Source organism: Larimichthys crocea, chromosome XV (genome assembly GCF_000972845.2).
Source record: "Larimichthys crocea isolate SSNF chromosome XV, L_crocea_2.0, whole genome shotgun sequence".
Taxonomy (NCBI): Eukaryota; Metazoa; Chordata; class Actinopteri; family Sciaenidae; genus Larimichthys; species Larimichthys crocea.
This window is the reverse complement of record NC_040025.1, coordinates 17011403-17025519: the sequence shown is the minus strand read 5'-3', so window position 1 is coordinate 17025519 and position 14117 is coordinate 17011403. Positions and strand designations below refer to the sequence as shown.

The 14117-nt window shown below is 42.5% G+C and overlaps 1 protein-coding gene across 10 annotated transcripts in view; it reads left to right on the top strand.

Moving 5' to 3' along the window:
- Positions 1-14117, top strand: part of scn8aa (sodium channel, voltage gated, type VIII, alpha subunit a) — a 43782-nt gene that overhangs the window by 15581 nt on the left and 14084 nt on the right. For 8 of the 10 annotated variants that reach the window (XM_010748318.3, XM_019259268.2, XM_027288415.1 and 5 more), the window contains 13 exons: positions 81-144; positions 320-461; positions 2496-2702; positions 2793-3074; positions 4236-4550; positions 6114-6249; positions 6486-6724; positions 7840-8013; positions 8217-8573; positions 8685-9158; positions 9806-9923; positions 10676-10830; positions 11343-11516. In XM_010748318.3, the coding sequence (XP_010746620.1) occupies positions 81-144; positions 320-461; positions 2496-2702; positions 2793-3074; positions 4236-4550; positions 6114-6249; positions 6486-6724; positions 7840-8013; positions 8217-8573; positions 8685-9158; positions 9806-9923; positions 10676-10830; positions 11343-11516 (2837 nt within the window). The remainder of the gene's footprint in view (positions 1-80; positions 145-319; positions 462-2495; positions 2703-2792; positions 3075-4235; positions 4551-6113; positions 6250-6485; positions 6725-7839; positions 8014-8216; positions 8574-8684; positions 9159-9805; positions 9924-10675; positions 10831-11342; positions 11517-14117) is intronic. The other 2 variants (XM_019259269.2, XM_019259270.2) reach the window with 1 other exon arrangement.

The window sequence follows — 14117 nt, the reverse complement described above, 5'->3', positions numbered from 1 at the left end:
GCTTGTTGCAGAATAAACAACTATAGCTGCAACAGAATGTGGATGAAGTGACTCAGTATGGCTGTTTGTTTTTTCTTTAGCCAATTTCTACTTCCTGCCTGGCCAGCTGGATGCTCTTCTCTGTGGGAACAGCTCCGACTCTGGGTGAGTTGCCTTCTCTGCCCTCCTCCAAATGCTGCTGATCCCAAGACCTGCTGTAGCTCATCTATCTGCCTCAAGTCGGATTACATTATAAGTAAATACTGCTGAGTCATTTTCGGGCCGGGTGCTCTGCTCTGCTCCCTTTCTCTCTCTTTTTCTTTCTTCCTCCACCCCTCAGCCGCTGCCCGGAGGGCTACACATGCATGAAAGCTGGGAGGAATCCAAACTACGGCTACACCAGCTTTGACAGCTTCGGCTGGGCCTTCCTGGCTCTCTTCCGACTCATGACGCAGGACTTCTGGGAAAACCTTTACATGCTGGTAAAGCTGATGTGTCAACAAGTTTAGCTTGTTTTATAGGCAGCATATACGACACATACAAGTTCTCAAATCCTATAAACACATGAATGTACAGTGAAAAGATTTATTGATTAACTGGTTCATCAGGAGAAAAAATACCAGTATTTGCTGGTATTTTCTGCTTATGTTATTGTAGATTAATTTTCTTTGGACAAAACAGGTGAATTCAACTTTATTTACTCAGCCTTAAATCATCACAATCTCTACAGCAAACATCTAGTAGTGTTAGACCTTCGACTGAAGCTACTTGAAAACACCACATTGGGATTTCTGATGAGCTCTGATGGGCATTTTTCATTGTTTTGTGACATTTTAGAAACTAAATGTTTAATTGATTAATCAAAAACATACTTAATCGATCAATCAGTAATAAAAATTCTTCCTCAGTTGTCATTGCAGCCCTGTAGTATGTATGTAAAATTGTGAAATTATAGATAGGTCATCAAATACTTTATCTTGATCTGTCAAGATTTCATGCACACTGTAATTTAAAGCACAAATCAAAAAGGACATTAAAGAGAGTCTCACAGGATATCTGCAATATCCTGTGAGACCCTGCAGAAAAGACTGATCCGATAGCTCAGCTCATCCACTGACTTACTAGTGCGTGTCGTCCTGCACACAGTTTGCTGTAACTCCACCTCTCACAGAAAATGGTGGCTCCTTCTGCCTGTAGTTTTTCTCTTGTTCCCACTTTGACTCACATCATCTGCATACTGTAGCTGGGCCACGTCTGTCCTGTCTATCAGCCCATTCCACACAAAACCTGTGGAGACACTCCTGCCTCCACACACGGAGGCTGACTGGAAGAAAGCATGTATGAAATATTAACAGCACAGGATTACAGTATGGCCGATGAGGGAGATGAGACCTGATGGGAGCATTCTAGCTCATGCGTCTATTTTTGTTCCTTTCTTTGAAATTCAGCTCCCAACTCCAGGCTCTCTCTGCTATTGTGTGTTGTATCTATCTAGAATAATAATTATGCAGCCATGTTTAGGTCTGATGTTGTGTTTGTTTGTTAGATATTCAGAAATTCAATGATATCTCCAGGACACTCCACTAAGCTTGTTTTTACCTGCTCACATGAGATTTAGTGACATGTGGATGTAGAAGACAGCAATTTGGCCTCCCAAGCAGTTTGTGTTTATTTTGTTGGAAATGTGTTACATACACTTACCAGCACTACATGTCAACTACATTCATAATTGATGTGTGAGGGAATTTCGTTCTTTATCCTGGGAAGCCCTGTCTTCTTTGCTCTTCTCCCTGAAGACAATAGTTTGTCTTTAAAAGAGGGAACTAAAGGAGGCTGATGAGTGAGAACATTTTAATTCCAATTTGGGAGCACTCAGAACCTCTCAAAAACCACAGTGATTAAAAACAAAATGCCTCCACACACAATTTTTTCAAGACTTCTCCAGAATGTTCTCATTTGTTCTGCTGTGCCTCCGCTCAGCTCAGGCTCATCTCTACTGGGGATAGCATCCCAATCCCAATCCGCAGAAATTGTTTGGTTGTGCATCGGCTAGTAAAGTAAAAGTAGGTCAAAATGCATATCTCATGGCACTCCCTGATGAACAACACAACCTTGGGCTCATGCTGAGAAACTTAACAAGCTCAGGGTATTCAGATTATTCCTGCACAGACCAAGAACAGATGGTTGTGTATGAATTCATCACTGTATGAGATGATAGTAGAACTAATTTCAGCATATCAATGCTCATAACAGAAAAACATATTTAAATGTTGGTGCAAAAGCTGTGTTTGCATTGCGTCTTTGAATCTACTGTCCGGAGGAAGTCGATTTGATGTCCGTCTGCAGATTTTTCTCTGTCCTCCACCAACAGCTTACTTCGTTTATTTCTGATGAGTCATTGTGAAGGACAAGCAGTGAGGGCGACCCTGAGCTTTACTTTAGGGGCTGAGGTTATGTATCAGATGTCATGAGTGTCTCTGTTGTTTCCTCACCCCATCCTCTCTTCCCCCCAACAGACTTTGAGGGCTGCAGGGAAGACCTACATGATCTTCTTTGTGTTGGTGATCTTTGTGGGTTCGTTCTACTTGGTGAATCTGATCCTGGCTGTGGTGGCCATGGCCTACGAGGAGCAGAATCAGGCGACCATGGAAGAGGCCCTGCAGAAAGAGGAGGAATTCAAGGCCATGCTGGAGCAGCTCAAGAAACAGCAAGAAGATGCACAGGTCAGCCCTCTGCAGGATGGAGCACAAAATTATCCTTGAGTCATGTTTTATCATTGTTCTCACTTCATTCATGTATTTGATTCTTTGCAGGCTGCTGCCATGGCAACCTCTGCAGGCACAGTGTCAGAGGATGCGGTGGAGGACGATGGAGGGGGGCGCCTGTCATGCAGTTCCTCTGAGATGTCGAAGCTCAGCTCCAAGAGCGCCAAAGAGCGGCGCAATCGTAAGAAGAAGTGGCGGCAGAAAGAGCAGGAGAAGGAGAAAGGCGACAGTGAGAAGTTTGTCAAGTCAGAGTCGGACGACGGCAGCAAGAGGAGCCGCTTCCGTTTCCCTGATAATCGCCTGGGTCGAAAGTCTTCCATTATGAACCAGGTGAGGAAAACGAGGACAATGTCTGGATATGTTTAGACATTTCTAAGCCTAATTTAAAGTGTCAGTTCATCTAGATCTACAAAAAACAGCTTTATGTGCAGAACTAGGTGGTTTACAGATGATCCTGACTCACCAACACATTGTCTATAGGGATCAATATTGCTTCTGAGTTTTTCACTGGGAGTTTTGAATGCTTCAAGCACCACACATAATATTCTACTCTACTCCATTGTACCGGTTTGGTGGTAGAGATCTCACAGACCTCAAAAAAAGCATATACAAGTAAAAATCTGCATATCTAGATACCACTAGAGGTGGTAAGTGAAATATGTATATATAAATATATATTTATTTATAATTTAGGCTGATTCTTTAAGCTCTTTGGTAGCTTCCTGAAGACCATAATATCAGAGCCACAGAGTTTGAATTGAGATGCATTTTATGTCTATGAACGGGATATAATGAATAAAGGAGCTGCAGGAAAAATATTTTTTTGTGAAAAAATATTTCTTATTGAGAGTGCTGCTATTCTACAGTGTGGTGTTGCATGAACTTACATACAGAGCAGTATATAGTGGCCGGATATATAGAAACACATGTCCAGATGCTGAATTATTCACACCAATTACATGAATGTTTCAAAGGGAGCAATCCTGCATCTTTGTTTAGGCCTCACTTGGCTCTTACTCGCTGTGTTTCTTTCACTTAACATTCAGCATCCACACAGGCTGATATTTGTTGTCAAAAATGTTTGGTCTGTTGTATGTGTGCAGCTATAATAATATTCTGATCAATACTTGCAGCAGATTGATGTTATCACGACTCATGTGCCTCCATGTTGTTTCAGCTGCCTGTATCTCTGTTCTGTGTGTGTGTGTCTGTGTGTGTGTGTTGTGACCTTGAGAGTGTCAGACATCACTGAGCTAATTATGTATTTCCCTTTTGTTTATTAAGTCACATGATTATTCCAGCAGAAAATCAGGGAAAAGTGTCTTGGTTGCGTTTAATTTTCCACATCCCACAGATGTTGCCTGCTATCATGACCTCTAGAATTGTTGACAAACAGCGTAAAAATTATGGTGCAAGCGATTATAATTCAGAGACACTTTGGACTGCATCAATCACACAAATCACCTCTCCTCATGCTTCTTCCACCTCCAGTCCCTCCTCAGTATACCCGGCTCGCCCTTCCTGTCCCGTCACAACAGCAAGAGCAGCATCTTCAGCTTCAAGGGCCGCGGCAAGGACGTGGGTTCAGAGAACGAATTTGCCGATGACGAGCACAGCACGGTGGAGGAGTGCGAGGAGCGTCGAGGTTCCCTGTTTAGCCCTTATCGGCGGAACAGCTACAGTGGCTTCCATGGCAAGAGGAACAGCACGGTGGATTGCAACGGCGTGGTGTCGCTCATCGGCCCTGGGCCTGGTGGACGCCTTCTGCCTGAGGTGAAAATAGATAAGGCAGCTACTGACGACAGTGTAAGGAAGTCAATGAGTAGACCTATCTAGGCATGGCCCCCCTCTCGTCCGTTCCTTTTCTTTCTTGCTCTCTATCCTCTACTCTGTCATCTTTGCAAGTCCGTATGTATCTCTTGGCTAAGCGCTCGCGCCTCCCCTCCCCCAGCCCTGCAGTGTATGCTGCCCTCCGACAGTAGGCAAGGGATGGAGAAATAGATACATTTTATAGTTAATATACTATAGCCAACCCTGTATTTGATAGGGTATTGAAACTGGGTCTATCAGTGACTTCCAGGCAATTTTGTTGTTTGATTTGAACTATGAATGTCAATGTTTTGAATGTTCATATCAAATTATTTACTCACACATGCACCATACTCTCAACAATCAAACAGACATGACTCTGCTATTCTTCTGTGTTCCCTATTGGGCCGTAAGATTTTGGCACATATATCAAAGCCTGATTAATATTTAATTCACAACTTTGTTCCTGTTTAACACACTCTAGTAATATAACACCATGTTTGTTAACAAACAGCATATAATGATGAGTTAACATGCTCCAGTGTGTTGATGTGTTCCTCCTCCAGGCATCCAGGTCCTCTGCTAGCCTGTGTGGGTAGATCTACAGTAGGAGGCGGAGGAAACAGAGGGAACCAGCACTATAAAGCCACAGACATTTTTATCTGCTTCCCTAATACACTGTTAATAAGCCCATAGCAGATACACAAGTAACACACACACCATCGTATCAGGCCTTAATAATATAATTTAAGGATAAAAGGAGGGCTGCTGTCCTTGTCTGTCTTTACCTTTCTCTGTTTTCCAAACTCTCCCTGGTCAACATTAGTGAATTAGTTGTGTCTCATTATACAGTAGTTAGCATGGTAGATTTAAACCCTAAATTATAACAAGCATGATGTAGAATAGTAGAACAATGGCTATGGTGTCTGTAATTTCCTCTCCTTCTCTTTGACTTGGAGCATGCTCATGCATGACAACTGGATGGATCTGAATACCTGCCTCCATATGATCTCTTTACAATGCTCTTGATTTGATGGTTGCAATATAAGTTGTATGGTTTCAAAGTAGGAAGATACAATCGCATCAATTTGCAAGTAACTTTTTCTTTAAAAAAAAAAAAAAGGCCAGATTTGGGAGACATTTTGTAAAATAACCTAATGATTATATTGCAATGGCAGCAAAGCCTCCATTATTGCATGACAGGATTGAAAATGCATTCATGCAGAAGCAGTTCTCCCTGCACAATATCTCACAATCCATTTATTATTTAATTGGGATGAGCTAATTACATTCAAACACAATTAGGTCAAGTAGCCCAGTAGACCACTGCTCCCACTTTGGCTGAGACCTGCATGCATTTACAGCATACACACATCTTTCTTGAAACCAGCATTGAGATAGAAAAGAATGAAAAATGACCCTGCCACCAAAAATCTGATCCTCCACTATTTTTTCCTGCCAATGCTGTTGTGCACTTCCCTCCGCCGGCCACCGGTGGTGACATGGGATGGTGTTCATGTCCTCTCCATGGGTGCTTGATTCTTCCTCTCCTCCTGACAGCCAACTACTGAGGTTGAGGTGAAGAAGAAGCTGTCGGGCTCCCTGATGGTGTCTGTGGACCAGCTCAATACCTCCTTTGGGCGGAAAGAGCGGGCCAACAGTGTCATGAGCGTCATTACCAACACACTAGTGGAGGGTACTGCCACTTTAACCCAGCTATTTAACCTGCTCTCTCATTATTCTTTAACTAGGGCTGCTCTCATTGGTTGATTAGTTTGACATGAATTTCCTGCTTATCTGCTTTGCATATCCAACAGTACCAGATACATACAATGCATACAATTTTGTTTATAATTTGATACCATTGCATGCGGTATCCTCAAGCACGCAATTATGTTTGGTTTTGACGTGTGATCCGCGCTATGTCTTCAGAACTGGAGGAGTCTCAGCGCAAGTGTCCGCCATGCTGGTATAAGTTTTCTAACACATTCCTGATCTGGGAGTGCTCACCCACGTGGATTAAGATCAAGGAGATTGTGAACCTGATTGTCATGGATCCCTTCGTGGACTTAGCCATCACCATCTGTATCGTCCTCAACACCCTCTTCATGGCCATGGAGCACTACCCCATGACCCCGGACTTTGAACATATGCTGTCTGTAGGCAATCTGGTGAGTGGCAATCTTTTTGTTTTTATTGGATTCGCTGGTTAAAAATGTCCTCTGCTTCTTCTTTGCAGCTCACAGAGAGGTGTTATTTTTGGGACCATAATTGGCAGCCCTTTCATTGCTGATTCAGAGTTGAAAGGAAAAAAAACACATTCACCCCCTCCTGCTGCTTTCTTGTATCCATGCATTTCTCGTTTCTTCACATACACGAACACACACATGTTCCCTGTCTTCTCCTTCTATCTCTCTCTCCTCTGGTTAAGTGGAGCTGCTGTTTGTTTCAGTGGGACCAGCCTGCATCTCTGCTGGTCGGCTGACTGGTGGGAGGCCTGCATTAATATTTCATGGAACCTGATCGATGAGCTGCTCTAAAATGGTGCCTGAATCATAGCTTGGATAACTCAACCTGGCCATTTTCACTATAAGCGTTTTTCTTTTAAGGAAACTGAGTAGATTCTGTGCCGTGATTGTTGTTTTACTCTTCAGTATCACATTTGTAAACGTGCTGCATCAACCATGATGAGTTAGAAATGATACGGGCACAAGTCACTGTGCGTGTTTGTGTGTGAAAATGTGGAGAGTTATTAATTTACAATTGAAATAGCACAGAGATGTGTTATTTACCACTTCTGCTCCACAATAATTTACCAGGAAAGGCCTTTGGGTGGTACAGGTGGATATTTCTAGGTCACCTTGATTCAGTATGAGTCATCGTCTTACACACAGGCACACACACACACACCTCGCACGTACCTACACTATGCATTTATTTATTATGTGGGCTCTATGATTGAGGATAACCCTCAGTAATTTATTATAGCTGTTATGCGACCACCTCATCCTTACTGACCACATAACGGCTGGCACACACGCACACACACACACACACACACACACACACACACACACACTGACATAAACTAGATGCGGTGCCTCTTTAAATAATTGGATTTATCCTGCTGTTCATTAATATGCAGTTACCATAGGGGTAATATATTATTGTGCATTTAAGTAAGATACAAATCTAACCACTCATCATGCTTCACATTCTCATGTGCCCTGTGAAACATGGTGTGGAGCCAAATCCATTTGAAATCTGTTCTCTTCCTACCTGCCAGGTGTTCACAGGGATCTTTGCAGGGGAGATGCTTTTCAAGCTCGTGGCCATGGATCCCTACTATTACTTCCAAGAGGCCTGGAACTGTTTTGACGGTTTCATTGTGACACTGAGTTTAGTTGAGCTGGCTCTAGCTGACGTCGAGGGCCTCTCTGTCCTGCGGTCATTCCGATTGGTAAATTCCTTATTTTGAGATAGCATCTTAGCATTTGGAATATGCATATTTTGTAACTGAAAGCTGCACTGTATGTGCTAGCATACATCATACATGCATGTTTATTCAGTTCTTACTTAACTAATGTGAAGCAGCAAGTTAGTAAAGCTAAAATGTTATGACTGAATCATATCTCTCCTACTCTTTCCACCCACCCCACTCAGCTGAGAGTGTTTAAGCTGGCTAAGTCATGGCCTACCCTTAACATGCTGATCAAGATCATCGGTAATTCGGTGGGAGCCTTGGGGAACTTGACTCTGGTGCTGGCCATCATCGTCTTCATCTTTGCTGTGGTGGGCATGCAGCTGTTTGGCAAAAGCTACAAAGACTGTGTGTGTAAAATTGCTCTTGACTGTGAACTGCCCCGCTGGCACATGAACGACTTCTTCCACTCCTTCCTGATCGTTTTCCGGGTGCTTTGCGGTGAGTGGATTGAGACCATGTGGGACTGCATGGAGGTGGCGGGCCAGGGCATGTGCCTCATCGTCTTCATGATGGTCATGGTCATCGGTAACTTGGTGGTGAGTATCCAGACTGGGAGGGCGTGCAGGATTTTTTAGAGAAACAGCAGACGTGATGGCTCTAATTAGCATTAGCATCCAGTTACTGATCACTTGTTATGTGTCCAAAAGGTGTTGAACCTGTTCCTTGCCTTGCTGCTGAGCTCATTCAGTGCTGACAACTTAGCTGCGACAGATGACGACGGCGAACCCAACAATCTGCAGATTTCCGTCAAGCGCATCAAGAAAGGTGTAGCATGGACAAAAGTGAAGGTAAGAATACTGATGGCCAGTCTTCTGAAGAAACCACAGATGGAGGACGAGCAGAAACCTTTGGACGACATGTATGACAAGAAGCTGAACTGCATTGCTAACCACACCGGGGTGGACATCAACCGTGACCTAGACTATGTCAAGAATGGTAACGGCACCACCAGCGGTATTGGAAGCAGCGTGGGCAAGTATATGATCGATGAGGACCACATGTCATTCATCCACAACCCAAACCTGACAGTCTGCGTGCCCATAGCTGTGGGAGAGTCTGACTTTGAGAACCTTAACACGGAGGACTTCAGCAGCGAGTCGGACAATGAGAACAGCAAAGAGGTCAGTATTATCCACCTCTAATAGCTTATTACACAAGTAAGCAGGAAACATCAAAAACAAACTGGGATCTGCAGCATACATCCAAGCACTTATTGATTACTGATTTGACTTTCCTATACATTTAAATACCGTGATGCTCCATGTGTTGTTTTTGCTGTAGTCGATCCTCAAGTGGTCTACGTGCAATTTCCTCTCTCTGGACAGTAAAAGCATGGGTGTGGCCAGCCACTCTGCACTGATCGTACACTAATATAGCTCCATTATTTAATATAGTCATCTAGAATGGCTGGATCTGGCAGGCAGTGTGGATGAAATGGATATCTGCTGATGTATATCTTTTGATGAAATGCACTTAGAAGACTTTCACAGCAGAGAATCTGCCATTTGATATTCCATTTCAGTGTTCATGTGGATGATACATGATGTTCCAGATTGTTATTATGTCGATCACAATAAGGGAAAAACATCTCAAATAGTACTTAATGCCTAACCCTAACCCTTTTTTTTGTTGTACATTTTGTACAAGTTCCAGAAGTTCAGCTTTTGCCATGATTAGTGCTTCTTTACCTAAACAATAAAAACTGAAATGTATCTGAATCTCTGAAACTTTGTTCCTGACTTGTGTGTCTGTGTCTGCGTCTCTGCAGCTGGATGAAACAAGTTCATCAGAGGGCAGCACCATTGATATCAAGCCAGATGTGGAGGAGGTGGTGGTTGTGGAGACAGTCGAGGAATACATGGAACCAGAGGCTTGTTGGACAGATGGTGAGACCCCTGCCCCCATTGCATCCATTACCTCCACTCCACAGCACACAGACTCCCCTGGGGCTGAGTGGAAATGATAGGGCGAGTGGGGTGAAGGACAGTTTCATTATGAAGGATCACTAGCCTATGGAGACCCTTATCGATTTATCAGTCTGTCTGCTATTCTGTCCATCTAAAGAGATGATGTTTACACTAATGCACCCATACATAACTACATATAACTTTACAGATAATTAATAATTACATATGAAGCCTGTTTTATTTTAAATTCAGTAATAGAAATTGTGAATACTTGTTTTTTTTTACTTTCCCAATAGCAGACGAAAATGCAGATAGTTATATGTCTATATGCAAGTGCAGTATGAGCAGTAAAATCTATGAGCCCATTTCAGGTCCGGTTTGTCAATGGGATATAGTAGAAGCCAAAAAAAATAGGACAATGCACCTTTAAACATCTCCAAAAGCCTGATAACTAGTTACAAAAATTGGTGTATTTTGGAAAATGTAGTTCCAAGTAAGTAATTTAAGTAACAAAGTTTCTTTAAACATTTGTCAACAAAAGAAATTGAAGCTAGTATTAAAGCCACAGAATTGGAGAAGGTGGACTGTGGTTCTTCGCTACAGAGATGTATTTGATCCCAGAAACATCCATGATTTGAGCTTTGTTAACCAAACTATTAATTCCGAGATATAAAAGTGAATCTATTCCAAAATCCAAAACAAATACTGTCTCTTCTCCTGTGTGTCCTCAGCTTGTGTGGCAAAGTATAAGTGCTGCGACGTCAACATCACAATGGGCTGGGGGAAGAGCTGGTGGTTCCTGAGAAAGACCTGCTACCTGATTGTGGAGCACAACTGGTTTGAGACCCTGATCATCTTCATGATCCTCCTCAGCAGCGGTGCCCTTGTAAGGAGACCTGCCGTCACATATTCAACCTCTGCAAACACAGAAACAAAGATTAAAAATCACTGAAAATCATTTTACTGACCAGAGAAAATCCAAAATAATTGACAGGGACAAGTGTGTGTCGACAGTATGGGAGTGAAGAGGTCGTTCAGCTGCTCAGTCTCAGAGCTGCCGGGTTGGGGGAGGGGTCAGGGGCACCTAAGATTAATGGACTGTACCATTTATCAAACAGGGGATCTATTTTTGGGGGTGGAGTGGGCCCTTGTTCTCAAGCATGTCAAATGCTACAAGAGCAAACCCTGCTGCAAATTTACATTAGCAGTGGAGTTTGAATTTGAAATATTTCATGCAGAACAGATTTTTTTTGTAACGCAGTAAATCCCTGTTTGTGATCAACAATGCACAAGCTGTAGTGCTGTACACAATTCCATTAGCCGAATCATAAATTATGAGGTGTAATACTTTCCTTTGCTGTCGTTGCCGTGGCTCACGTGTTTTCTGTTTCCCAACAGGCCTTTGAGGATGTGTACATCGAGCAGAGGAAGACCATTCGGATCATTTTGGAGTACGCTGACAGGGTTTTCACCTACATCTTCATCCTGGAGATGTTGCTGAAATGGGTCGCCTACGGTTTCGTAAAGTACTTCACCAATGCCTGGTGTTGGCTGGACTTCTTCATTGTGGATGTAAGTCCAGCTCTTGTTTCCTCTGTCGTGTGTTGTAGATTAGAAGAGCAGTTACTTGATCCTCAACCACACCCTGATCCAACAGCAAGACGTACAGTCTATTAAACAGCAGAACTAATGTGAATTGCTGCTGTTTTGTAAAGCAAAACGTCTTTTGCTTTATCAGATTGTTATGAATCACATCATATGCACCCCATATACTATAAATACATGATATGATGTTTTTATAACCCAATTTAAGTGTTGCCCAGATTGTTGTCTCTTGGGTGTGGTTAGGTTTAAAAGGTCAGGTTATTAATTTAATATCTGCTTCATGGCATGCATTAGGTGAGAGGGCATGTTGCTTACAATGCCTCTATTACTTTATTCACACTATAAGGACAGTGTTTTACAAGACTGTACAGCAGTCTGTCCGTTTCAAGTGCACACATGCCAGAATCACCTTTTACAAATCCATCAAGCAACAATCCCTATTTTTTTTACTTGGTTATCACTCTGAGATACTTGAATATGTACCAGTTATCTTTTCCCGGTGTGCTGGCACCAAGAAGCAGTTTTATCTGTTCCCCTGAGTTATAAGAAATGTTTTCAATCAGGACACACGGCTATTTGAATGCAATCTAAAATCTGCCAATCAAAACTCATCCAACAAGCATATTCAAGTTATGCTCAGAGAAATGGGACTTGTCAAAGATGTGTCTCTGTAAAGTTGTCTTTGCCTGCGTCTCTGACCTGTAAGATGTTTGATATGTGCCTTTGTCCTCTCTTTCTCTGTGTACTTCTCTGCTCCTTGTGTCAGTCAAGACTGAAAGACCAGAACAGGGAAAATTCTTCACTCTATTCTTTGGTAGTTACACGTATTACCATGAGTTAATCTTATTCTGTCTAGTTTTAAGACAACGTAACCTTAGATTGTGAGGTAACAGAGATGTCTGTGAGACAATGAGGGGACATTTTTAATGGATAATCTTGAAGCATTTTAATTTTACATAATCAAGGAATAGTCTGCACTCAGCGGCAGAATTGGATAGAAGAAGAATTTCCCTGACTTCTGACTTTCTCCTTGAACTAACCACCTCTCCGCAGTGTCCAACACCTCAGCCAATACCCGTGAATGGACTCCTATCAATGGCCAGAGGTTGGCATGTTGATTCATATGAACTCCTGTATCCCAGACCCCATGCAGCCAACAAACATGTAGTATATAGCATAGATAATGTACACATATCTTTTTTATCTTGCATTTATACTTTTTAGAGTTGTAGGACACAAACCACATACGGTTTATTAAAACTTATTTAAGATTCAGTATGCAGCTGTTTTTAAAACATCCTTTCAAGATTGACACATATAGCTTGCAGCAATAATAATCATGCCACACTGTACTGATTCTGGTCACTGCCATTGTAGACTCCCTCCCTGTAGGTGTGTTGTCAAGGCCAACACTTGGGACAGTGCAGGGCGCCATGTTTTACAAGTTGTGAACATGTTACAGAAAGTGACGTCCCACCTCCTCCCCTCTTTCCCGTCCTCCTTCCGCTCCCTCTTGAAAGTGTAACCTCAGGAATGTGGTGATATTGTGCTGAGATGTAATGATGGTGGGTGACAGGCGGCTGGCGGTAAGTTTGGTCTTCACTAGCGCTCCCCCTCAAAAAAAAAAAAAAAAAAAAAGAGACCTGTGCTTGATGAGTCTGGGTTGTGTTGTGGCCTGACTGTGCCTCCGCTGTCCTGTGTTGTGGGGTGAAACCATTGCCATGGACTCAGAAAAGGGGGGGCACCATCATTAGACCAGCCTATATTAATGCCTGACTCTTTGTCTGAGTGTGTTCCTCCTCATTTCCCTTGTGTTACTGTATCTTTCTGTTACCCATTTGATTTGTGTCTTCCTGATTTTCATTATAAGAATGTTTTTTTTTTTTTTTTTTTTGCATTTTATCATGTATTAGCTAAGAAATAGGGCAAGAAATGTGAGCCAGTTGTTTCATTTAAACATTGCAGCATCATTACTGGAGTACTCAACAAAATATTTCCATGTAACGTAGCATTTATTTTTTTATTTTAAGGATCCATATGTATTTTAAATTAGCTGTTTAAAGTGACAAAATAGCTAGCATAGACAATTCTTGTTTAATAGTCACAGGAGTGTGAGTGTGAGGATGATAGGTGTCATACTCCATTCATTTTTCTTTTTCACTCAGGTTATTATCATTGTTTTTGTTGTGTTTTTCCCTTTTTTTTTCCTTTTTTTTTTCTGTTTGGTCTGTGCTGTCGTCATCATGGGATCACAGCCCCAGATGTCATTGGCCTTGCCTTGCAGAGATCTGTGAGAAGGACGTTGATGCGCTGAGGTCACTACCACACAGCTGGCCCAGCAGGGGGGCCAGAGGCCAGGCACCCCAAAGGGGGGCGCTCCAAGGGGTCAGGCTGAAGGTGACGATTACCCCAAACACTGTAGTGTAGACCAAGGCAAAATCTTTATTTTACTGTCTCGCCATCAGAACAGCTGCTAACTTATTCAAGTGGCAGGGTTATTGATTCAAAGGGGGCTTTGTGCCAAAGACTATGTATAGTATCTCAGAAAAGGCTAACCTGGACTCAATG